The following is a 26604-nucleotide window of genomic DNA, read 5'->3' as shown; positions in this document are numbered from 1 at the left end:
TGTTTCAAAATAACAATTTGAAAGAAGACCTACGATGTCATTCAGTGCCTAGGAAACACAAGACAGCCAGTGCCTAGGAAATACAAGGTTGAGTGTTCAATCCCAAAGCAAACAAAATAACCAAGAAAAGCAGCAAAGACTGAGAAGGTGGTTAACCCACGGTGTCAGTCTCAAGATGTGGAGGAACCGCCAGGCTTGCTCACTGCTGTGGAGTGTAATTAGGTAGAATCTTTATGAAGGGCAACCTGGAGACAGCGCTCAGACTCAGGAGCACATACCATCTGACCTAGTGATTCCTAGGAATTTCTTATCAGCAATTTCACCAGCTTAAGATCTTGACTACTCTACGGCACTCACTGCAGAACTGGGCCTATAACTGAGTGTCAGCAGCAGGCTAGTAAACACTATGGGCTGGGAAGAGAGTGCTTCAATTGGGGTCTGTAGCCCGACTGACGGACGGCCAAGAGACACAGATTTTCTTACACCTTTTCAATTCTGAACCAGTTTAACAGTCCCTACCCATGCCTAATTTTTTAAAAAGTGGAATTGCCTTAAAAAAAATGAGGACAGAGTAATTTTTTCCTAGCATAAAAGATAGAACCTGACAACCTGTGCTGACATTCTTTCCCGAATGGTTCCCAAAGACCTAAGAAGTTGCATTACATAGTAAGTCAGCTGGAGATGTGAACAAAAACCACACTGGGATACAACCTCACTCAGCCAGGTTGGGTGCTGTCTCGGTGACACAATCAACTCCCAGAGGGAACACGGAGACTGTCTGTACAAGCTCACTCAGCCAAGCTGAGCAACGTCACAGTGACACAATCAACTCCCAGAGGGGACAAGGAGACTGTCTGTACAACCTCACTCAGCCAAGCTGGGCGCCTTCACAGTGACACAATCAAACAACTTCTAGAGGGGACATGGAGACCGCGTTTGTACCAAAAACATAACAAATCTTGAACCCACGTGTTCAGATCATCATCCTCCATAATAGGCATAGAAAATGTGGTATACCAAACAATAGATTAGTCAGTCATTTGGGGGTGGGGGTAGCATTACAGACTGATGCAACAACTTGCAAACATCATGCTAAGCGAATGAAGCCAGATACAGAATGTTATACAGTGTATGAGTCCACTGATATAAAACAGTCTACCGGCCAATCCCTATAGACAAAAAGCACACCGGCAGTGTCAGAGCACGTGGCGGAGGGGCTGGGAATGACGGCTAAGGCACACAGGCTTGCCGGGAGACGTGACGTAAACACCCTGGGGCCTGGATAGCGGTGATGGTTGTCAGCCCTGTACTCACAAAACCAGTCCATGTACACTTTAAATTTAATGCTCAGTGGCGGAACACCTACCTCACAGGTATAAGGATTCCTGTTCAACTTCAACTTCACCAAAGAAAGAGAGCTAGACTGGTGGTACTGAACTGTAATTCCTGCACTGGGGAGGTTGAGGCAGAAGGATCTTTAGTGTGAGGCCAGCCTGGGCTATATACACTGACACCATGTCTCAAAAAATCAAATGAAAAGTAAATAAAATTCTCAATTATTGTTATGTGATATTTAGTCATGTGAATTACCTACTTCAACTTGAAAACAAAATTGCTTAAGACAAGGATCAAAGTATTGATGTATGCTACAAAATGCTTGAGCATAAAATACTATGCTAACATGCAAAGCCAAGATGGACATAAAGGCCTGCTAACACTTGAGGGGAACAGTTTCCCGTGAGGGTGATGAAAATGTTATAAAACTGACTTTTGTACTCTGACCAGACCAAGACCCACTGAACTGCATACCTTCAGTGGGTACTGTATTGAGGTAGCATTCACTTACTGCGTATCTACTCTGAAAGACAGAATGAGAACAACAGGCCAGATGACATGAAACAAAAGTCAACTTACATGATAAACTCATTGGGTTGGCAGACAGTTGTTGCCACTCCTCCCAGAACAATCCAGGGATTTAATACCGTTTGGCCACCTGTTACAGATGTTCCCGCTTCCTCGGCTGCGTCTTTAAAACCCTGTATAATTAGGGGTATCACTTTATCCCTTTCCTAGGGTTTAAAAGGACACAAATGAAAAGTCACATACTTATATTCAAAACCCCAAAAGAAGGCTTCTATACATGTAGCTATAAAAAGCCCTAAGTAAGGGCTGGAGAGATGGCTTAGTGGTTAAGGCACTTGCCTGAAGCCTAAGGACCCATGTTCAACTCTCCAGGTGCCAGATACACAAAGTGACACAAGCATTCAAGGTTGCACATGCACATAAGGGGACGCATGTGTCTGGAGGCCCTGGTGAGCCAATTCCCTCCCCCACCTCCCCCACCACTCTCACTCTCTCATAAAAAATAAATTAAAAGGCCAGTCTCTTGGGCTTGCCTTAAAAAAAAAAAATCCTAAATGAAGTCCCAAGGTAATAATAGGACAGGGAGTAACAAAAGCAAGGGAGTGTTTCCCACTGACCATGTTATCAACTGATGGAAGCCGTTCTATGGTGCAAAGTGAATGAAGCCCTGATAATACAGTGCAGACTGTAAGACCACCACCAAGACTAGCTACCTGTGCATATACACACACAGTCAGCACTTTTTTGGGAGAAGGGGGTCTCAAGATTGAACAGAAAAAGAAAATAAAAACAAATGCTTGTCAAAATCAACCTAAACAAGAACTTGGCTCTGGCACAGAAGCATGAGCACGTGAACACGCGGGGGCTGAGCCCCAAAGGAGGTTGCGCGTGCTCCACGTGTAAGGGGCCTGGCTAGTGGGGCGGTGTCTGAGCCACAGGTGTGCAGCTGAGGTACAATTACTGAAGAAACCAACCAAACAAAATGTCTCATCATTTCCAGTCCATTCAGAGGAGGAAGGAGCAGGCAGTAGAAATGAAGAGGGCAATGTTCTCACTTTCATTTATGAAGTGACCAAAAGTGAAGAGCCAAGAGAAATAGCGGTGAGCAGGTGGGGGTCTCCTACTTACCCTGTCGGTCATCTTATTACTGACTCCAAGGAGCATTAGCATATTGTCACACTCTGTGACTCCCATTGCGTAGAGGTCACTGAGGACATTGGCACATGCTATCCTGCCCTGGGAAGACAGCAGAGAAGTAAGAAAGGACAACCAGGGACTTTCCATCTGTAGAAACAAACTGGAGCCTCTAAAGTGGTGGCCTCCAAGGAGAACTGGGGACTTTCCAGGAAGGGCAGCTCTGGCATGTGGCCCTCCAACTCCAAATCTGCACCTTCCCTTACTCCAAAGCCATCAGACCATCCGCTCTCCCACATGCTCTGATTTACCTTCTTCTCTTGCGTATGCAGAACCAAGAACTTATAAGTTCATTTCTATGCAGAGACACAGGGGCTGAATAACTCAACTAGGGGGGAGTGTGGGGGATGTCAGCAAGGGAAGCAAGGTTAGAACAGACGGTATAGGGTGAACAGCCAGGGAGTGAGTCTGCATACAAGCAAACTGGAAGCAGCCACTTGTTCTAAACAGACTCTACAAAAGCACTGGTTTGATGGGCTAAAGAAAAGGAGATGGTTTTTATGTTGGATTGAAAATTCTTTGTAACTTCTTTATAGGCTGTAAGAAATAAACAGGAAAATTATCTTGCTTGAGAAATACAACACTGCTGTGAATATAGCTCGGTTGGCAGAGTGTGCTTGCCCTGAGCCTGATCCCCAGTACTGCATAAAATGGGGCACGGTTTACATGTTTATAATGCCAGCACTCCAACTACAGTTATCTGGAGACCAGCCTGAGCGACAAAAATGTTATCTCAGAAAAGAAAAGAAACAAAACATACACATAGGCCTAAAGTTAAAACTGTTTTCTAAAAGGAAAAAAAAAAAAAAAAAAGATTTTCCCATAAACTCCCCATCATTTTATGAGGAATTTAAAACTGTATCTGTAAGCCAGGTGTGGTGGTGCACGCCTTTAATCTCAGCACTTGGAAGGCAGAGGTAGGTGGATCACTGTGAGCTGGAGGCCAGCCTGAGACTACATAGTGAATTCCAGGTCAGCCTGGGTTAGAGCGTGAGACATTACCTCAAAAAAAAAAACAAACAAACCCAAAAACAAACAAAAAAAAAAAACCTGTATTTAGTAGAAATGTAGTAATAAATTAAATCTTTTTAGTGCCATAGGAGTTCTTAAATGTTACTCTTAACTAAATTATATGTTTTGTACGTAGTAAAGAGAAAATGACAAAGTAAAGAAAAAATGGCAAGTTTTCTTTCCAACATAAAGATAACCTAACAGGAATGGTTAAGGCGACTGCTTACAAAGCCAAAAGTTTGAATCTCCTGGACCCACAAAGAGGCACATGCATCTGGAGTCCATCTGCAGCAGCTAAAGGCCCAGACATGCCCTTACTCTTCCTTGCTCTCTTCTTCCTTCTCTCCCTTTCCTCCTCCCTCCCTTTTTCTCTCAAGTAAATAAAACAATAATCAAACACCATAGTTTAATATTTTCAGTGGCCATTTGCTTTTGTATTTTTATCTTTTAGTGATGTGCATATGGTGTTCATTTTTAAGTGTGTGCATGTGCATATGTGTGCACGTGGAGGCCAGGTGTCTTAATTGCTCTCCACCGTATTTACCGAGATTGGATCTCTGACTTGAATCCCGAGCACTGATTTGCTTAGTCTAGAAACCTTTCTCTGTCTCCAGAGTGCTGCAAACCTAGACTCCGGTACACCCCTTGCACAGCAAGCACCTGGCCACCTGGGCATCTCCCCAGCCCCTGCTTGTTGTACATTCTGAAGAATTCCTTGAAGATCAACAGAATTCTGCAGACCCATGTTCAACATCACTGGCCCTAGTTATCAAGGTCAACAGATGGTCTGCATTGACTTGCTATTCACTAGTCACAGAGATTCTGGGAAAGGGATGAATTCTGCTTTTAACCTTTCTGTCACTTCATGTGGTATATGTAAGAGACTTAAGTGTGGTTCAACTGCCCACCTCTAAACAATGTTGTTCTAGAGGAGGAACACACAGGGCTCTGAAGAAATATTATTTCCTAACCACCTGTTCACTCATGCTGGTACTTTAGAGGTTTAGGAAACAACACCTCTTGGTTGGTTTTTTTAAAAAAAAGTGAGGTTAAGGACTGAATAAAGGCTTGCTGGCTAAAAACATGCAATACATGACTGGTAAATGTATCTACACAGTGCATGATCAGTAACTAGAACTTAAATTTGGTGGTCACATAGTTATCATATGCAGTAATATATAATATGTAATGGGTAAGCAAGCCGGTGGCTCGATGTGTACTAACCAATTTATTCTAACTTTACAATAACAAATGTTAAAGAAGGTTAATTGTAAAGAGTGGCTGACGTCCTTTATCTGGAAGGAACATTTAGGTTTAGTCTTATTACAAAGTATAGCAACATCTCTAGCCTGAAACCCAGGAGTAGTAAACCTTACAAATGTTCAAGGCAGACAGGTACAAAGAGAGAAAGCAGAAAGTGATGTCAGTCAACAGCACTTTTCGACAACCGAAGTTCTTATGCACAGACACACACAGGTACAAAAGCAGCAAGGCGATTTCCCGGCTCTACCTGATCGATGCATAGTCAAGTGTGAGCAGAGGACACATCAGACTACAGAGGTGGAGGGGTGCGTGGAGGTGGCTAGGGTAATGTAATTTGGATGTAGCATAACAAGAAACCAAAAATTACCACAGATATATATAAAACCCATCCACAACCCAAAGTTAAACGCATAAGTAGTTCCAGTTATAAAAAATACGAGGTCACACTTACCATCATATAAGGGTCATCTACAATAGGATAAATGTAATCTGTGGTTTGAACCAAGGAAAGACCACCATGCCTCAGAGGAATGACGCAAGTATCCATTCCAATGCCTGGGAAGATGGAGGCCGCCAGCATCCAAAAATAAAAGGAGAAAGTCACTTAAAATTGTATGACCTATATTCTAAACAGGAAGATTACCGTATTAAGAGAGACACTTATGGAAACTACACACTGCCAATGAAAGCATGTGTTTCCTATCAAGATGTGTAACTGAATATACATGAAACACCGCTTAGGATAGAAAATATGAATAGGAATTGACTACAAATAAATATGGTGCAGTTTTTTTTTTCTTTTTTTGAGGTAGGGTCTCACTCTAGCCCAGGCTGACCTGGAATTCACTATGGAGTCTCAGGGTGGCCTTGAACTCACGGCAATCCTCCTACCTCTGCCTCCCAAGTGCTGGGATTAAAGGCATGCGCCACCATGCCCGGCTTATGGTACAGGTACAGTTTTTAAACCTTAATGATACCTTGAGCAAAATTTTATTTTTGTTGTATTTTTTAACTTTATTACTTTGAATTTCTTTAGAGGTGATAATAGCACAAACGAAACTTGGGTTATTATTTTATCAATAGTTACTTTGAGAACTTACTTACCTAGATGTTACTATAATATCTTTATATAGTAATCTCTTTTTCTCAATAAAATATTTGTGCTCTAGTTTACATACAAAAATGCTGTTACTATTACATCTTAGTCAAAATGAAAATGGCAAAGAAAAGTACAAAGCCAGAACAGGAATTATAACTTCCAAACCAAACATGTACATAAATACCCAGCCATATATGTGATTCATTTATTTTACAGCTTCCCAAAAGTGCTTTTTAAGAGGAAACCTTAAATTCTGTTATTCCCATAGTGAAAAACTTATAAATGCCACCTTTCCTGACCTAACAAACAAGGACTGGCCTTAAATTTATTTTCTATGTATTAAAGGGCAATTTCTCAACAAACCTGTAAGAAACATTTCAGCTTATTAAAAATCATTCCTAAATAATTAAGAATGATAATATGACTCAAAAACAAACAAACAAAAACAGAGGCTTGCAAGGAGCACTGATGAACTAATAACGAATTCTCCTTTCCGGCTCAGCAGCCTAAGGCACTTTCTTCAAAGCCTGCCAGCCTGGGTTCAATTCCCCAATACCCATGTAAAGCTAAATGCACAAAGTAGAGCATGCATCTGGAATTCATTTGCAGCAAGAGGCCTAAGATGCCCATTCTCTTGCTTGCCTCCTTCCCTCTCTCCTCTCAAATAAATAAATAATTGTTTTAAAAAGAATTCTTTTTTCCTGATATCAGTTTTATTATTGCCAAAACTAATCTCAGTAAGGTAGATTCCTTTGAAGATGCTGTTTAGTGCAGGCATTGTGCAAATTCAGATTAGCATGGCCGCGTAAACAGAATCTAGTTTTCCTACATCTTTCTCAAAGATTCCCTTCTGCCCACTTGGCAGTCCAAGAGCCGGAGGTGGGAAAACCCCAGGATGAAGTGCCAAAGGAAAGAAGTGGACTTTACCCTTAAGACAGGAATTCCAAAGCAAGCCAGAATAAGCGCGATCGTGACCACACGAAGTGATGGTTTCTATTTTACAGAGCGCAGCGTCAGGGAGCAGCATCCCTCCCGCCCCAGCACAGCACGCGGCTGGCGGCTAGGCTGTCCGCGCGCTTTCCTGGCACTGCCTATGGTTACCAATGCAAAGTCAAAAGCAAGCTTACTAAAAAAGCAGTTCAAAGAGAGCATGATTTTATACCAAACTTGATGAAAAGCAGAAACCCTTGGAAGATCCAGCTAGAAAACAGACTTCACCTCAGAACGTCGATCTCACAGACCAGAGACAACAGAAGACTCCTGGCTTATGTTCAGTTTTCACTTGCTGGACAATGAAATGTGCAGTAATGCATCACAACGACACGTGGGCAGATTCTCAACAGGGCACTAGTCACACCTTAGCTCAGTTTCTCTGAACTGACAATTCTAACAACTGGCTACACTGGAAGCATTACTATTCACTTTGAAAAATAGTTTTCTATTTGAACTCCAGGGTTATTGAAAGAGCCACTAAACAGCTGCTGAATGCTGGCTTTCAGTCTCCCTACTATGGGTAATCTTTGGTATATTTGCTTTGTAGAGCATTCAATTCTCTACCTAGCTCCGAGAAACCGAGCACGTCCCAGCGCTGCAAAGCTCCACACTGTCCCTTTCCCAACTGTGGCACCACCTACTAAAATGGGCGACAGTACTTCCCACAGTACACCACGGGGTTACTGAGCCCTTGAAGCATGCCTCTTCTACACCGAGATGTGCCGTTAAGTATAAAACAGACATGACACTTTAATACCAACTGCCCCAACATATAATTAATGTTTTATATGTTAACATATATTTTTAATATACCGAGTTAAACAAAAGAGAATTTATCACTTTTTAATGCTAGACTAGGAATTCATTTTAAAAGATGTGACTAGATTTTAAAATTATACATGACGCTTGCTTCATTCTTGTGGACAGCACTGGATTATACTAGTTCATTTAAAAACTACTTCTTGGGGAAAAAATAACTTCTTAATGCCTTCTGAAGTAGAGAAGTTGGGAACTTGGTACAGCTCATTAATCTGGTACTTGGAAAGACTTTCCCAATTTAAGGACTTCTTAAAGAATTATAAGAAGCCAGGTGTAGTGGCACATGCCTAGTCCTGGGAGGCAGAGGTAAGAGGTAAGAGGATCACTGTGAGTTTGAGGCCAGTTTGAGATTACATAGTAAATTCCAGGTTAGCCTGGGCTAGAGTGAAACCCAACCTCAAAAAACCAAATCCAGATCATGGCTGGCATATTTTGAACTAAAGAACAAATCATAGTTTAGACTTCTATTCCACATGTCACCAAAGCAGCTAGCCATTATGTTCACACATATACAAGGCTGCATTCCACTGTCCCTAATTTTACTAACATGACCTCATGGGGGCTAGATCTGTACCAGGGTCCAGTGTACACAGTGCTGATCTAAGGAGATCTGGTTAAGGTGGGAGAGTGGTTGGAACCACTGAACACAGGTCAAACACAAGGAGAAAAAGAAAGTACCTCTTGCAATTTGGATATATAGTCAACAGAAAGCTCAAAGTGCCATCCTGGTTGTAAATACCCAGCATTCCTAAGGCCCTAGGTTTGACCTCCAACACCACAAAAGCAATAAATATAACCTCTCAACTTTTAAGGAAGGGAGACAGGATAAGCTTGAGATGGCCTATGTATGGCCTATGAAAAACTAAGTTCCGATGGAAAGTCGGGAAGAAGACACACAGGAACCACTGAGAAGTCAGTTTAAAGCAGCACGAATTCTAGGTCTTCGGCAAGCTTGAAACTGCATCAAGAAAAACAGCACTCATCAAACACCAGCACCAGTGATCCAACCTACTACCACACGACAAACAGACCGTTTTCTAAGACACACCTATTTTTAACATTTCTTTAGTTAGAAACTATCTAGTAATTATGTAACTTTTAAGAGCTGTTTTGGTCCATCCTTCAATTAGCACCATTTTGCAACCCAGAAAATATTACATTTGACTGGGAAGAAAAACAGATAAACACACACTCATACTTGTGTGCATATATGCATAAAAATACACACATCTAATATACATGTGTGTGTTACATGCACAGGCACTCACCCACACAAATTCTGACAACGACCTCAAACAGTAAAGCATTATAGTATACTTTATGGACTGTGAACCAGGGTTAGAAATGTGCGCTCCAGTGTCTGATGAGGTTATGAATCTAGCTGATTTTAAGGTAATGTTTTGCCCACTAAGATATACCACTTCTATAGAAGGCTTATCACTCCACTGCCTCTTTTTTTTGTTTGTTTGTTCTTTTGAGGTAGGGGTAGGCTCACTCTAGCTCAGGCTGACCTGGAATTCACTATGTAGTCTCAGCTGGCTTTGAACTCACAGCGCTAACTCCAACCTAAGCCTCCCAAGTGCTGGAATTAAAAGTCATGTGCCACTATGCCCAGCTCCTTTCCCCACGTCCAAACAAATCAGAAAGCCAGCATGAATGGGGGAACTGGAAGAGATAGACCCATGTTTTGATCTCAACTCTGTCCACATACTGGGTCCCATAGCCATGACTTCAGAACTGATGGAAGGCGCATTAATTCAAGGAGTGCTCAGGGCTACAAGGCAGGCCTAAGTAAGTACTCAAGATCAACAGGGGGGGCTGGAGAGATGGCTTTGTGGTGAAGTGCTTGCTTGGAAAGCCTAAGGACCCCAGTTCTAGGCTCAACTCCCCAGGACCCACATTAGCCAGATGCACAAGGGGGTGCAGGCATCTGGAGTTCGTTTGCAGTGGCTGGAGGCCCTGGCGCGCCCGTTCTCTCTCTCTCTCTCTGCCTCTTTCTCTGTCTGTTGCTGTCAAATAAATAAATAAAAATTTTTTTAAAAAGACTTAAATTAAAAAAAAAAAGATCAACAGGGGAAGCTGTAACCAAGAATGATCACTTTTCTCATTTGGTTTTGGTTGTTAAGTGTCTTGTGGCCAGACTTCCAGGCTGCAGAACATCAATCAACAGCAACTCCAACTCATTTATGTTCAGGTTTCCTCTCCTCTTTAACAGCAGTGGGAGGAGGGAAGACTTGAAGTCTCGAAGGCCCGGGGAAGGGCGTGGAGACAGAGCCGGGTTAGTTTTCCTCCCTCCCAACCTCAGAGACTGTTTTCACGATCTGCTTTGTATACCAGGAAGAAAGGGGTATCTTAGGGTGCTAAGATAGCACTTTACAAGAAAATGCGCAAAAATAAATGAAATGAGGACCTTCAGTGAGAAAGCTGATCAAGTCACTCTGCAACTCCGAGACTGGCTATCGAACCGTCAGAGCCATTCCATATGCTCACTGTCTTCTTGTCACACACCGAGCAGTGAACAAAGCCCCAGCCTACACCTGCGTCCTAACCAAGTTTAGAAAAACGAAAACCACCAACCACACAAGAAATTTAGAAAAGAAAAGTAATAGACTAGAATAGATGACACCCAAAGTCAAATACAGATTCACCCCATCTTCTCCTCTTCCGAGTGCGCAACGTGCCTTGAGTCCTACCCTCAGCTTCTCAACCCGGGCACCCTGTGGGGGGACCTTTACTTCACCCTCTGAAGCACTGACTCCCTTCCTAGGGCATCACTGAAAGGTAGAAGGGAGATTACCGCTTATCCTCAGCTAACCAGAAAATTCAATTTAGGGTAAAAATATTTTCCTGTACTCTAGTGTTAACAGTTCTTTCAAGTTTCAAGTTCTTTTAGATACGTGACAGTAACAACACAGCAACAGTGGATTGCTTCTCGAGTTTTTCCCGGGGAAATTTTAAAAGAAAAGCACCATGAGAAGCGGAAGGATGGTTGGTGACCACACTCACAGAAGGTAGAAGACTCAATAAACAAGGGTTCACATACCAAGCCGTGGCATGACCGCTCCCAGAAACTGCTCATCTTCTTGGAAGTGGTTCTCTTGCAAAGATTCCAGCAATTTCTGCAGGACATCTTGGGGCACTTTGCAGCCTGTGCCCTTCAACTCAGTAAACCTGGTTAGTCGGAAGCTTTTGTCCAATTCATAACTTTCCGGGTTAAAGGACTCCCGAGCAGACATGGTTCTGGGGCCAAACACCTCACAGCCCCACCACGTCCTCTCTCACAACCAACTGGGCTTTCTACTTCCGATCCACCTAAAACACAAAGACACAGTTAAATGAATCTGAACTCATACTTACCAAGAATCAAGCAAATGCGCCCTAGGTAAAGGGACACATAACAAAAGCTGTAGTCACCAAGACCACACTGGGAACCCTGTTCATCGTCATGATAGGTAAGCTAAAGTAGACCATCTAAAAAGCGGGCAATACCATCATGGGTACCTATGATGCCGGCAGTGGGGTTAGAAATGTGGCTCTGAGGGCCACGGAGCTCATGTGGCAACTGCCACTTGAACAATAAATCCCCAAGGCTTTTTTTTTTTTGTTTTGGTTTTTCCAGGTAGGGTCTCACTCTAGCTCAGGCTGACCTGGAATTCACTATGTAGTCTCAGGGTGGCTTCAAACTCATGGTGATCCTCCTACCTCTGCCTCCCAAGTGCTGGGATTAAAGGCATGCACCACCATGCCCAGCTCTCAAGGCTTTTTAAAATATATACTTTTTATTTATTTATTTGGGAAAGAAGGCACAGAAGCAGATAAGAGAGAGAATGGGCACCCCAGGGCCTCTAGCCACTGCAAATAAACTCCCCCAAAGGGCTTTCTAGGGTGCATGTTACCCATTAATCTGTAAGAACTATGGTTTAGAAAGTAGAGGTCCTACCAAGAATGGCTTTTCTGGAAAACCTCTCGGTAGCTTTTGCTCTTTTATGCAGAATAAAATGCCTAGCAGAAACTGCAGAAAATGGCACACAAATACATTTGATGAAATTGCTAAGAGGATAAATGTTTAGAAATGTTTCCCTCTGAGCCTACACACAATGCAAAACTAACCCGAATACCTCACTAAAGGACACAACTTAAAACAACTGCAAAAGGAAGTCAGGGCTTTTCAATAGAGTACTTAGAAAGTTCTCATACTAATGCAGTGCTATTTCCTAGAAAGCAAATATCCTGCCCAACACACATCTTTGACAAGACAAGCTCAAGCTCACTACCACTTCACTACAGAACTAAAACAGTAAAATTTAATCATATGAACCGGTAGCATTTATGGTACTGGGTTTGTGGTACTCGGTACCGGTGTTGCGTTCTTGGAACAAGCTCCTTTCCAGCTAAAGCAAAAACCCAACCTGTGCTCCTGGGGTTTACAAACTGCACACTGATGCTTTACAGGGCACAGACCTCCAGATAAGGTCAGTCTCCGCTATAAAATGTATGATTAAGAACATAACTCCCATTTATATATAGTTTCCCATCCCCTAGGAAGCACATCACTCATTTAAAAATAAGTTTAACAAAGCCAAACTTTGGGCAATAATCCAAACCGACTTTACAAGCAAAAATAATAATAAGGGATGAGCAATAACGATTTCAGCAGGCAAGTACAGGTACGAACTTCACATGCCAGGCTGAGAAACCAACGTGCCCAAAGAGAGCAGTGCATCCAGGCAAGTGCCTGGGACAGTCATCTTTCGAGGCCGTCTTAGTTTGGGAAAATGTCTGACTAACTCTTCAACCTCGAAGGGTTTGGACCCCCCACCGCGTCGCAAAATGCCTTGGGATTTAACGCCCGCCTCACTCGAACACAGAAGGCATCCAGTTACTTTCCTCTATCAATCCCCATCAAAAGGAGAAGCATTTTGGAGATTAACTTTCTTCCAGATTTAAAATGTATATTTTCCTATACTTTGGTGATGGGGGGGGGGCATGGAGGGAAGAAAGTTTCAAACACCTTTTATCAAGAAAACGCTCCGCAGCGTTAACACTCCAAGTGGAATGATAAGAGGGGGGAGAAAAGTCACAGATTCACATCCCAACCTGACGGGGAATTAAACATTTTTTTTTTGGGGGGGGGAATTCCTGTAATGCAAACGGGGTGCGACGGGAGGGGAGGAGAAAGCGGAGCGAAGGGCGCTCAAGGGGGCACCCGAGTCAACGCGGACCCAGAAGGCGCGTGTTTACAGCTTTAAAACAATGCCATGAATATGTAAAGAACGCTTAACCCTTCCGTGGCGCGGCGCGGCGCGGGGACGGGCGCCGGGCGCCGCCGCCGGGGACCTACCTAGCCGCAGCCCCCAGGCCCGGGCGGGCGCCCCGGGGCCGGCGCCGCGCGCTCCATGAGCCCCGCGCCGCCGCCGCCGCCGCCCGGGACACCTTCAGGCTCGGGCCGCCGCTTTTAAAGGCGCCGCGGGGCTCGGGCCGCGCTCTTTGTGCGCCGCGGCCCGGCGTGGACGGCGCGGCCGGCAGGGTCATCCCGCTGGGCCCGGGCGTCCGAGGACGGCGGCCGCGGGGACCCGGCGGGCGCGGGCCGTGGGGGAAGGGGGGCGGCGGGCAGGCCCGGGCGCCGCGCCAGGGGCGACGGGACCGGCTGCTCGGCCGGCGCTGCGCGCGCACGGGACCCCGCCGCCGCCGCCGCCGCCGCCACCGCCGCCGCCGCCGCACGAAAATGTCGGCGGGCGAAAAGATTAACCCCTGCGTCGCCGCCCTCCCCCTCCACTGCTCCCCGCCTCCTCCTCCCTCCTTCCTTCCCCGGCCCCGCGCGCGCGGCGGTGGCGGCGGCGGCGGCGGCGGCGGCAGCGGCGCGGGCGGTGCTTCTTTTTAAAGCGGCCCCACCAAGCCCTTGGCTCTGCCCCTCTCCAGGCAGGGCTGGGCAGGAGCGCCGTGCACGGTTCCCCGGCCGTCCCGGGCGGCCCGGAGGGGGATTTGCAACGGCCGCCGCGGGGGGCCTGCGGACCGATATTCCCCTTTAAGCCTGCTGTCTCGCCCCCCCTCGCCAGGCCCGCCGCTTACCGGCTCGCTTTGCGCCCTCCGCCTCCTCCCGAAAACGGGCCGCGGCGCTCCCACAATGCACCGGGCGCGGCGGGCTCCCTTAAGCGTCGCCTGAATAAAAATGCAGCTCCCGGCGGCGGCGGCGGCGGCGGCGGCCTGGGCGGCGCGCGGGGCTCGGCGTGGCGGGGTGCGTGCGGGGCCCTGCGGGAACCCGGCCGCCGCGCTCCCGCCTTCCGGGCGGAAGGGTCCTTTAAGAGCGGACCCCCCTCCTCTCGAGAGGCTGCGGGCCGCTCCGGCCCGGTGGCTGGCGTGCGGCCGGGGGAAGGGGGCGGGGGCGCTGTGCAGGCCCGAGCGCGGCAATGATTGGTCTCGGGGGAGGGGTGGGGGGTTGCAAACCCCAGGACCCCAGGAGCGGTGGCATCCGTTGTGTGATGCAAAAAAAAAAAAAAAAAAAAAAAAAGGATGGATTTCAAAAGTTGCGAGTTGCATTGGCAGCAGCTCTGGGCGCCAGGGCCACCTACTTTTTTTTTTTTTTTTTCTTCCCTCCTCCGACCGCCTTGCAAGAGCCGGGACGGTGTCTGCACGACCTGGCCGGGCGCGATCCCGCAGCGCCCACGGGGTGATGCAGTGCCCGCTCCCGGATCCGACCGGCCGGAGGCTGCTGTGAGACAATGACCGAGGAAAGAGAGAATTTGCACAAGAGCGGGAGCCGAGGATAAGCGCCTCTGGTCCAGTGAGACATTTGAAAAAACCAACGGCACTGGGTGACTCCCATCGTTTCTTTTACCTATTGTTTAGCGTGGCTCCGGAATTCACAGGAGTCCCAGGGAATGCCAGTGCCCTGCAGAGTTTCTTAAATATTTGATGTGTTGGTCGGAAAGTCTTGGGGGTGTGAAGCGGGGGTGGGGGTGGGGGAGCGGCTTACGGATGTCTGGTGACATCGTTTGTTCTTTACATGTCCCAGTAAACATGGCAGACTGCGTTTCGGTGTGCTGCAGTTGACATTGGGGTTGCTGCTCACCTGAAATAACTTTAGGGTTTCCACTTTGTTGATGCACAAAAAGCAAAACGCTCCCATTTGACATCTTGTAGAGCTTCCCGTAAAGCTGAGGGGCGTGAAGAAACACCAGTCCAAATTTTGGAGTTGGCCAGCATTTTCCAAACCATCTGGGAGCAGAAATGTTGGGGAGACGAGCTTTTATGAGGGTGTTCAGGTTTGCACGCTACGCAGACACCCTTTTCGTTCTTGAAATACCTGTTTGCTGGTTTCCTAAGGTTCGAATCTAGCGGCTCAGAAGCGATGCAGGTGAACACAGGCTGCTGTCTTTGTGTCTGTTCTCCACAATACGTTTGGGGAGGACACAGTAGCTCCCGGATCAAAGTGCGAGACTTTAACGAAGCTGCGGATCGGCGCACAACATCACCAGCCATCCACTCTAGAGCTCCAGAAACGTTGAAGGGTTATGGCAGCAGCTTTATCCGTCTCCCCCTTTTAAGATTAATTTTTCATTTTTTAACAATGTGACCCTTCCCTTTTTTCCACTTAATCTTAGCCAAAAGTAACTTTGTAAACTTTTATTTGAGAGAGAGAGAGAGACCGACCGTGTGTGCCAGGGCCACTAGCCACTGCAAACGAATTCCAGGAGCATGTACCACCTTGTGCATTTGGCTTACATGGGTATTGGAGAATCGAATCTTGGTCCTCAGACTTAGCAGACAAGCACCTTAACCGCTAAGCCATCTCTCCAGCCCCAAAAGTGAATTTTTAAGCAAAAGATTTCACAATTAGGAATACGCTTTGGGATATGTGAGAAACAAGACACAACAGAAGCCATCAGGACTCCATATCAAGTATCTGTGTGTTACACTAAGCAATTTTAGTGAGTGACAGTGTTGGAGGATGTTCACTCCCAGAGGAGACAAGGCAGCCACATTCTGGTTAAGGGGTGACTGCTAACTGCAGCCTACACTAAGCCTGCAAGACGTACTTGAACTGAAAGCAGGAAGGTTGTAGCCACAGGCAATGGTTTGCTGTGATTTCATGTGTCTGAGAGGAAGAAGCTTCAGATGCCCCCTCCCACCACAATTTTTTTTTTTTTTTAAATTGCAGGCTGAAGAGATGGCTTAGCAGTTAAGGCACTTGCCTGCAAAGCCAAAGGACCCAGGTTCAATTCCGCAGGACCCACATAAGCCAGATGCACAAGAGGGCGCATGCTTCGAGTTTGTTTGCTGTGGCTGGAGGCCATGGAGTGCCATTCTCTTCTCTTCTCTTCCCTCCCTCCCTCTCTCTCTCTCTCTCTCTCTCTCTTTCTCTGCCTTTCTCTCAAATAAATAAATAATAAAATATTTATTTGTAAGCAGAGATAGGTTGAGAGTGTCAGGGCCTTGTTGCCACTACATAAGAACTCCAGATGCGTCACCTTGGGCATCTAGTTTTATGGGAGCACTGGGAATTTGAACCCAGGCAGTCTGGCTTTATTGGCAAATGCCTTTAACCACTGAGCAGTCTCTCCAGCCCCCCACCATGGTTTCTACTGGAAGGGTGTTCAATGGATAGTCTTGCTATTGATGAGGAGCTGCTGGGAGACAAACAAGATTGGTAGGAGAGTTCAGCTTTCCACATGCTGAATTCACACCTGTGGGATGCTCAGAATAATTAGGAAACTAGTTTGAGATGCAAATCTATCTTTCATCAGCATATAAATGGAACCTTAAGCCTCTCGGAGAGGTTAGATTTGCACTGAATGGGGGAGGCCTTGGACGGAGCTCGTGGAATTTGCATGAACTTGGATTCCAGGGTGAGCCAAAAACCAGCTCTTGCCAAGCGTCTCTACACCCAGCCCATCCTTCCTGGAACCACCAGGCTGGACTCTTCTTTACCAGCCTAAAAACAGTTTCTGTCTCTTACAGTGCTAGGACCTAGAGCTTGGTATAATGCTAAGCAAGTGACCTGCCACTGAGCTACATTTCAACCCCCCTACAGTTCTCTGGAGTCTAGGCTGTAGATTCCTGACTGAACCACAGATGCCTTGTGTCATTGGGGCCTTGCTGCACTGTGGGTCCAGCTAATTCCGCAGCCCTCAGCCCTCCCCGCCCTTTGCCCTAGATGATGTTTTACTCCTGTGTACTACTTTGCTCTTGACTTCCCCTTAGTCAGCCTTTCTCCTGCCAACTTGTCTTTTTTCTGAGGGCACCCCAGAAGCCCTTCCAGGGAGCCTCCTCCCTAGGGTTCTCAAGATCTACTAGCTTCACCTGAGAGGTAGTCCCCTTGGTTGTACTACCTGGCTGTGGTTTATTAAAAACACTAATTGACCAACAACACCTAAAGAGGGACTTGGTCAGGGTGTCCAGGATTCCCGTACACTAGCAGGCGTTGAGTTGTCCTCCCAAAAAGATATGTTGAAGTCCTACCTCTGGTTGCCTGTGAATATAATTTTATTTAGAAATAGCTTCAACTATCAGGGCGTGGTAGCACACACCTTTAATCCCAGCACTTGGGAGGCAGAGAAAGTGGATCGCCGTGAGTTCAAGGCCAGCCAGAGACTACATAGTGAAATAATGAATTCCAGATCAGCCTGACCTAAAGTGAGACCCTACCTAAAAAAAAGAAAGAAAGAAAGAAAGAAAGAAAGAAAAAATTAGCCTCAACTGTCCTGAAGAGATGGCTCAGCAATGAAAACATTTGCCTGCAAAGCCTCTAAGGACCCAGGTTCGTTCACATAAAGCCAGATGCACAAGGTGGTACATGCATCTGGAGTTCCTTTGCAATGGCTAGAGGCCCTGGCATGCCCATTCTTTCTTGCTCTCTCTCCCTTCCTCCTGTGTCATAAATAAATTTTTCAAAAAATGAAATGCAGGGCTGGAGAAATGGCTTAGTGGTTAAGGCACTTGGCAGCAAAGCCTAAGGACCCAGGTTCAATTCTCTAGTACCCATGTAAGCCAGATGCACAAGGTGGTACATGTGTCTGAAGTTCATTTGCAATGACTGGATGCCCTGGCATGCCCATTCTCTCTCTATCTATTTGCCTCTTTCTCAAATAAATAATTAAATAAATAAAATATTTTTAAAAAGAAAAAGCTGGGTGAGGTGGTGCAGGCCATTTAATCCCAGCAGAGGGCGGCAGAGGTAAGATGATCATTGTGAGTGCAAGGCCAGCCTGGAACTATGGAGTGAGTTCCAGGCAGCCTGGACTAAAGCAAGACCCTACTTTGGAAAAATAAATAAGAAAGAAAGCGGGGCATGATAGCGCACACCTTTAATCTCTGCACTGGGGAGGCACAGGTAGGAGGATCACCATGAGCTCGAGGCCACCCTGAGGCTATGTAGTGAATTCCAGGTCAGCCTGGGCCAGAGTGAGACTCTACCTTGAAAAACCAAAACAAAAAAAGAAAGAAAGAAAGAGGGTCTACTGGGATTTAGCTTAGTGGTAGAGTGGTTATCCAACATTTATATCACTCTGGCTTCCATTCCCACCATTTTCAATAACAACACAAAAAGCCTAGTGGATTTAGGGTGTTTACAGATTAAACCAAATTTAAATGATTCAGGGTGAATTAGAAACTGTCTTAAATCCAATGACTGGTGTCTTATTAAGAAAAGGGATCTGGGCCCATCAGTTAAGGTGCTTGCTTGCAAAGCCTACTGGGTTGGGTTCAATCCCCCAGTATCCACATAAAGCCAGATACACTGGCAAATGCATCTGGAGTTTATCTGCAGCAGCAAGAGGCCCAGGTGTGCATGCTCACACTCTCCCTCTCTGTCAAATAAATCAATAAGTATATTACAATAAAAAAAGCTGGGCGTGGTGGCGCAAGCCTTTAATCCCAGCACTTGGGAGGCAGAGGTAGGATTGCCATGAGTTCAAAGCCACCCTGGGACTACATAGTGAATTCCAGGTCAGCCTGGACTAGAGTGTAACTTTACCTCAAAAAACTAAAAAAAATAAGAAAAGAAAAGGGAGTTGAACATGGAGACACAAAGCTGTGATTCTGTTATGCCCAGTTCTCGGCACCCCCAGTGACCACCAAGGAGAACCAAACATGTATTCAAGGGCAAGGAGCTTCAGTGGTTCCGTACAAGAGCCCTTAGTAGCGGGAGGGTGGGGTTTTTATAGGGATTTGAACATAGAAGAAGGGGACGGGTACGTGATTGGTTGATTTAAACAGTGTTCTCTTCTGATTGGCTTAGGATTTTGGCAGGCAAAGTTGGCGGGCTGGGGCTATGGCAATTGAACTTATCTATGACTACAGGAATGTATGCCATAATCAGTTTCCAGTAAGTGTTAAACCCACCCTTATTAGAAGATAAAACCTTAGACCTTGCCAGAAACAGAAACTTAGGCCTACTGAGGACTCTGAAGCCTCCATCTGGTTCCTGAGTCCTTCAGTCCAGCACTTCGGAAGCAGAAGCAGGAGAATCATGAGTTTGAGACCAGCCTGGGCCACATGGTGAGACCCTGACAATAAATAAAAAATAAGTAGACAGACATGGCCTAGGCCTGTAATTACATCTACTTGGGAGGCTAATGTAGGAGAATTCAAGTTCAAGGCCTGCTTGGGCCACAGAGAAAGTTCAAAGCCAACCTGGACAACTTATTGAGACCCTGCCTCAAAATAAAAAATAAAAACAGGTCTGGGGATGTTGCTCAGGGTTAGAAGGCTTGCCTAGGATACATGTGGCCCTGGATATAAAAACAAAACAGGGGGCTGGAGAGATGGCTTAGCGGTTAAGCGCTTGCCTGTGAAGCCTAAGGACCCTGGTTCGAGGCTTGGTTCCCCAGGTCCCACGTTAGCCAGATGCACAAGGGGGCGCACGCGTCTGGAGTTCGTTTGCAGAGGCCTGGAGGCCCTGGCGCGCCCATTCTCTCTCCCTCCCTCTATCTGTCTTTCTCTCTGTGTCTGTCGCTCTCAAATAAATAAATAAAAATTAAAAAAAATATAAAAAAAACAAAACAAAACAGGAAGAGATGGAAATTAAAAGAACCAGAGAGATGGCCGCATGAGAAGACTCTGGCCCAATGCTGGAGTGTTGAACATGGAGGAAAGGGGTCCCGAATCAAGGAAACAGCTGCCTGGGGAGGAGGAAAAGGCCAGGGAGCCCATTTACTCCATGACCCAACCTCCAGAGTGGAAAGCTTCCTGCACGGACCTCTACCTCGGCTCTGCGCCAAGCTAGTCCGATTATCACTCGGATGATAATCAGATTTGTGGACCATAGGATTGTCAGATAACAATTCAAGGTGGGGGAGCTTGTGGTAATTTATTGTCAAGGCAAGAGAAAATTAATCTGCTCCCTTATGTCTGTACCACTGGCAGGAAGGGAGGATGAGCTGTTCACCCACTACCTGCTATCCTCCTTAAGTTGAGGTTCTCCTGCCAGGGTTGGCTCTCCTGCTTGTTCCTTCCCTGGCTCAAAGAAACTCGGAACTTTGGGGATCAGCAGAGCAGCCCTGGGGACCAGGCAGGAGGTGACCTGGTGAGATGCTCTTCGTGGGCTGCACACTGTAGCTTCAAGTGGAAGCTGAGGAGGGCCAGGCTTCCATGGTTTGGACAGCCCTGCCACAGTGCCCAGCTGGGAGCAGTGAGGCCAGTGAGCTGCCTTGAGTCTGGAGCCCATGGAAACCTGGCTGAGAGGGTCTTCTTCCAGGGTTTACCCTCCTCTTCATTTGTTTTATCTTTATTTTATTTTATTTTTGCCTTTTCAAATTTTTATTTTTATACATTTTTTTGTATTAGAAAGAAAAGCATAATTACCACAAATTACAAAGGATCTTTGTTTGTTTTAAATGGTACTAAGTATTAACCCAACGCTCAGGCATGCTAGTCAAGACCTCTACCAATAAGCTATCTCCTCTGTCTTTTTGTAACTTTTATTTTGAGACAGGGTCTTGCTAAGTTGCTCATGCTGGTCTGGAATTCTCCATGTAACCTAGGCTGGCCTTGAACTCTAAATTCTCCTGCCTCAACCTCCTGAGTAATTGAAACTATAGACATGTGCAACCATGCCCGGATTTACACTTTTTTCTTTTCTTTTCTCTCTTTCTCTCTTTCTTTCTTTCTTTCTCTCTTTCTTTCTTTCTCTCTTTCTTTCTTTCTTTCTCTCTTTCTTTCTTTCTTTCTTTCTTTCTTTCTTTCTTTCTTTCTTTCTTTCTTTCTTTCTTTCTTTCTTTCTTTTTTTTCAACGTAGGATCTCACTCTAGCTCAGGCTGACCTGGAATTCACTATGTCGTCTCAGGGTGGCCTTGAACTCACCATGATCCTTCTACCTTTGGGCTTAATGTTATCTTAAGGGTCTGTGGTGGTCTGATTCAGGTGTCCCCCATAAACTTAGGTGTTCTGAACGCTAGATTCCCTGCTGATGGAGATTTGGGAATTAACACCTCCTGGAAGCACTGTATTGTTGGGGTGGAGGGTGGGGGCTTATGGGTGTTTTAGCCAGTTTCCCCTTGCTAGTGTTTGGCACACTCTCCTGTTGCTATTGTCCACCTTATGTTGACCAGGGGGTGATGTTTACTCTCTGCTCATGCCATCATTTCCCCCTGCTACCAAGAAGATTCCCCTCTTGTCTCTAAGCCAAAATAAACCTTTTTCCACTCCCCCAAAACTGATCTTGGTCAAATGATTTCTACCAGCAGTGCGAACTTGACTGCAACAGGGTCCTTATAAAGAAAAAAGGTACAGGAGAATCCAGAATGGATTTCCCCCTGGACTTCCAGAAGAAGCACTGTGATGCCAATCCATTTTGTACTTCTGACCTCCAGACCTATGAGACAATCAACGTGTCATCTTGTTACAGCAGCCATGGGGAACTCATGCTCATCTGGGTCAGTCAGCTTTACATAAACAGCTCATGAAGAGAAAAGGGTTATTTGGACTCCCAATTTTGGAGGTCATAGTCCATGATTGGTTTGCACTAAAAGATCTCATATCATGGTGGGAGTATGTATCACAGGAAAATCACTCACTTCATGGTGAGCCAGCAAACAAAAAAGAGAGACAGAGAAAGATCCTGGGGTCCCACTGTACATACCGTCAAAGGGAACAGCCCCAGTGACCTCAAGGCTTCCTACTAGCTCCCATGTTCTCGAGATTCCACCACTCTTCAACAGTACTGTGGGCTAGGACCAAACCATTTATGGAGAGATACACCTTTAGGAAACACTTAAGAGCTAATATATTTTTTTAATTTTTATTTATTTATTTATTTGAGAGTGTCAGACACAGAGAGAAAGACAGAGGGAGAGAGAGAGAATGGGCGCGCCAGGGCTTCCAGCCTCTGCAAACGAACTCCAGACGCGTGCGCCCCCTTGTGCATCTGGCTAACGTGGGACCTGGGGAACCGAGCCTCGAACCGGGGTCCTTAGGCTTCAGAGGCAAGCGCTTAACCGCTAAGCCATCTCTCCAGCCCAAGAGCTAATATTTTTGTTTATTTTTATTTATTTATTCGAGAGTGACAGACAGAGAGAAAGAGGCAGAGAGGGCGTATCAAGGCCTCCAGCCACTGCAAACGAACTCCAGATGCGTGTGTCCCCTTGTGCTTCTGGTTTACATGGAATCCAGCCTCAAACCAGGGTCCTTAGGCTGCATAGGTAAGCGCTTAACCGCTAAGCCATCTCTTCAGCCCAAGAGTTAACATTCTTCATACTTTATTTTTATTTATTTATTTGAGAGAGAGAGAGAGGGAGAGGCAGGCAGCTAGAGAGAAAATGGGTATGCCAGGGCCTCTAGGCATTGCAAATGAACTCCAGGTGCCTGTGCCACTGTGCATCTGGCTTACATGGATACTGGGGAATCAAACCTGAGTCCTTAGGCTTCCTAGGCAAGTGCCTTAACCACTAAGCCATCTCTCCAGCCCCAAGTGCTAGCATTTTAAGCAGCAAAGTTTATGGTTGTTTGTCGTAGCAGCCATAGGAAGCTCATACGTCATGCTGTGTGCAACTCTGTGCCTTGTACAGTTCTCACAGAACCCTTCCTGCGGAGTTGCAGCGATGTTCCACAGGCCCAGTGTGTCTCTTCCACGCTCCCCATCAAACCATGAGAACCTTGAAGACTTGATGCATATCTTTGTCTCCCTGTGTCTCCTTCATTGCTTGTACCATGATAGGAATGGCAGGAAGTTTGCATTCTGGAATCCGAGGACAAAGACAATTGTAAACTGCTAGGAAAAACTTATGTTGATGAAATGGTGAAGTCGGAGGACAAATTAAAAAGAGTTCACTCGGGGCTGGAGAGATGGCCTAGCGGTTGAGGTGCTTGCCCGCAAAGCCCAAGAACCCCTGTTGGAATCCTACAGATCCCACATATAGCCAGACACACCAGTGATGCTAGTGGGGACAATGGGGCACATGCATCTGGAGGTCATTCTCCACAGCTGAAAGGCCCTGGTGTGCCCATTCTCTCCCTCCCTACCTCTCTCTCTCTCTCTCTCTCTCAAAACAAAACAAAACAAAAAGGTCACTGGGTTAATCACTGGGTGGTCCTGGAGACTGATGATTTCCATACCACAACCACCATTTCCTGTCCAGTCGATCTGGTTTTGTAGTCCTTAGACCCGGCCCAGCTCTGCTCAGTGGTGTCGAGTGTGAGAACCTTGCTGAAGGGGAGGCATAGTTCAGATCCAAAGCCAAGAGGTCCAGAGGCCAGAAGGTTAGGGCCAAGACAAGCCTGGAAGGATGAGGACTTGACGTGGGAGAGTGTGTGTCTGGAACTGCCCACTGTCCTGAAAGCCACCGTTTTCCTCGTGGGCTGATGCTGTAACAGAACAAGACTTTTTAGAGGCTGAGGAGATGTGCAAGATGCTTTCTGTTTCCTTAGCATCTGCACAAATGCTGCGCACAGTGGCACTTGACCATAAGCCTGGGTAGAGACAGGCAGATCCTTTGGGAAACTTGCTAGCTAGACTAGCCAAATCAGTGAGCCAGGGCTTCAGTAAGAGCCCTTGCCTCAGGAAATAAGGTGGAGAGTAGCAGAGCAAGGTACCTGACATGGACATCTGGCTTCCACATGCACACGAGCACATGTGAACCTCACACACACATATGAACATGTATACATGTTTGTGCTTACACACACACACCCCAAGAATAAGACCATTAAGGTAAGTTCTAGGCTGCATCATGATCTTCTGAGGACCCACTCTGTTTTCCTCTAGGCCTTGCTAAGGGGTAGTATTTTTTTTTTTTTTTAACTAACTGCATGCTTTCTTTTTGCTCTTGTTTTGTTATTGCTTTTAAAGAAACAAACTGCATTCTGTTTTTATTATTTAGTGTGTGTGTGTGTGTGTGTGTGTGTGTGTGTGTGTGTGTGTAAAGCGGGGTCCCTCTTAGCTTCCCAGAAAAATTTCCTGTCTCTACCTCCCATCCTGCCACAAGCATGCTGGGATTATAGAAAGCCACCAGAGTTCTTTGTGTGAGGTCTGGGGATTGAACTTGGTTACTTAGGTTTGAGTGGCAAGGACTTTATTCTCTCCTAGACATCTCCCATCCTTGTTTAGAGAGGGGTGTTCCCTTTTCTTTAGGACAAGGTCTAATGTCGCCTAGGTTGGCCTCAAATTTTCTCTGTAGCTGAGGATAACCTTGAACTCCTGATCCTCCTGTTTCCACCTTCTAAGTGCCGGGGTGACAGGTGTACACCCTCACATCCAGCTTAACTACGTACTTTTCCAGATCAGTTTCACTCTTCCATGCACAAAAATTTCAGATCCCTATCTATATAAAAGGAACTGGCACTGTTTTTGCCTGCTATGAAAATTTCCAGGTAATCCAAATCCTGATGAAACTGGAAATAGCTGAAAGACCAATTTTTTTTCTTTTTCTTTAATAGCATAAATACTTTCTCCCTACTTTCAAATATTACTTCTGAGCCGAACATGCTACTGTACTTCTCTAATCCTGTACTTGGGAAACTGAGGCAGGAGGACCATGAGTTCAAGGCTAGTCTGGGCTATATAGTAAGACCTTGTATCAAACAACAACAGGGCTGGAGAGATGGCTCAGCAGGGAAAAGTGCTTCCTAGACAAGCGTGAGGGTGGTCCTGAGACTTCCCAGTTCACATCTCCAAAGATCCCATGTAAAACAGCTGGGCACGGCCACACGCACCCACAGCCCCAGTCCTGCAGGGGAGCAGATCCAAGAATCTTCAGAGCCCTACAAGCTCCAGGATTGAAAAAAAGGGAGACTCTGGCTCAAAACAAGACCAGGCAGATAAGCAATGGAGCGGTTTACCCCCACGTTCCACTCCATCCTTGGCTGTGGAGTGACCCTCAGTGGTGCATACACCATACAAACCACATCACACACACACACACACACACACACACACACACACACACATGCACGCACAAAAATATAAAAAAGAAAGGTGGAGTGGAAGAAAGAATTAAAATGCATAAATTAAATATCATTTTTCACTTTTTAACCACTCGCTAACAGCATGACCTCTTACTAAGTAAGCCCTACTCCTCCTGGCCTGGGCTGGGTGGGGGGTGGGTTGGGGGATGGGACGGGGGTGGGGGAGGGGGGGTGCCACGAACAGGTCAGAATCTGAGTCAGTGAAAGCTGCTTGGGCTAAGAGTACTAAGTCCATGCTTCAAGATTTTGTTTTGTAACTCAGAGGTGAGGAGGGAAAGCAATGAACCATGTGACATGATGTGCAAAATTGTGCCTCCTGATGTTTCTGAGAGGGGACTGCTTCCATTTTGCCAGCTGCTCTATGCCAGGGGTCTATGATGCCCAAACAGAGTAATATGGACATAAGTGCTGTGGGAGAACAGAATTTTGATTTCAGGGAGAAATGTGACCTGTAAGGAGTACATTACCATTCTGTTACTTCATTAAGGCTTCACTAATTTTAATAATAGTCATTCACTTTCATTCCAGGCCTTTTATGATCTTCAGCAAACCGTAGCTTTCTGAACAAGAAAAAAGAACTCAAGAACTTTGAGTCATGATTAAATATTTTCTAAATAGAGAAAAGGACTGGAAGAAATCCCCTCTGGGTGGTCGCCTTGTCCCCAGTCTCAGGCTGTTAACTGTGCCCCATGCCTTGTGCTTCGGCACTGAAAGGTCATCCGACCACATGCTGTGGCAGAATGGTGTCAGGACACACGGATCAAACACAGCCCAAGTCCCAACACGAGAGACATCTGCGCTGATGAAGACGGACAGACTCGTGCCTCAAATGTGGCAGAGTGAGGTGCTACTCTTCATTGGAAATGATCAATAATAAGATGCTTTCTGAAATTTTGGCTCTGCACATTCCACGTGGAGCACAAAGATCACAGTAGCTGTACCCTGATGTCTGCTATTGGATTTCT

The 26604-nt window shown here is 46.1% G+C and overlaps 1 protein-coding gene and 1 long non-coding RNA gene across 5 annotated transcripts in view; one reads left to right on the top strand and one right to left on the bottom strand.

Moving 5' to 3' along the window:
* The window catches only part of Sephs1 (selenophosphate synthetase 1), a 31837-nt gene extending 16426 nt beyond the window's left edge, over window positions 1-15411 (bottom strand). Inside the window, exons 1-5 of one of the 4 annotated variants that reach the window (XM_045134860.1) lie at window positions 15312-15411; window positions 11286-11554; window positions 5783-5886; window positions 2992-3099; window positions 1915-2069 (exon numbers count right to left, since the gene is read on the bottom strand). In XM_045134860.1, the coding sequence (XP_044990795.1) occupies window positions 1915-2069; window positions 2992-3099; window positions 5783-5886; window positions 11286-11478 (560 nt within the window). In that variant the 5' untranslated portion in view covers window positions 11479-11554; window positions 15312-15411. Of the gene's footprint in view, window positions 1-1914; window positions 2070-2991; window positions 3100-5782; window positions 5887-11285; window positions 11555-13583; window positions 13605-14311; window positions 14456-15311 lie in introns of those variants that run through there. The other 3 variants (XM_045134859.1, XM_045134861.1, XM_045134862.1) reach the window with 3 other exon arrangements.
* Window positions 14824-26530, top strand: LOC123455075. The gene is made up of 2 exons (XR_006633660.1): window positions 14824-15054; window positions 26168-26530. It is a non-coding gene; the product is annotated as an uncharacterized LOC123455075 (long non-coding RNA).
* Window positions 26531-26604: the final 74 nt, after the last annotated feature.

The sequence above is a fragment of the Jaculus jaculus genome, chromosome 15 (genome assembly GCF_020740685.1).
Source record: "Jaculus jaculus isolate mJacJac1 chromosome 15, mJacJac1.mat.Y.cur, whole genome shotgun sequence".
Classification (NCBI taxonomy): domain Eukaryota; kingdom Metazoa; phylum Chordata; class Mammalia; order Rodentia; family Dipodidae; genus Jaculus; species Jaculus jaculus.
Note: the sequence above shows the minus strand (reverse complement) of the source record. Positions and strands in the feature narration are given on the sequence as shown.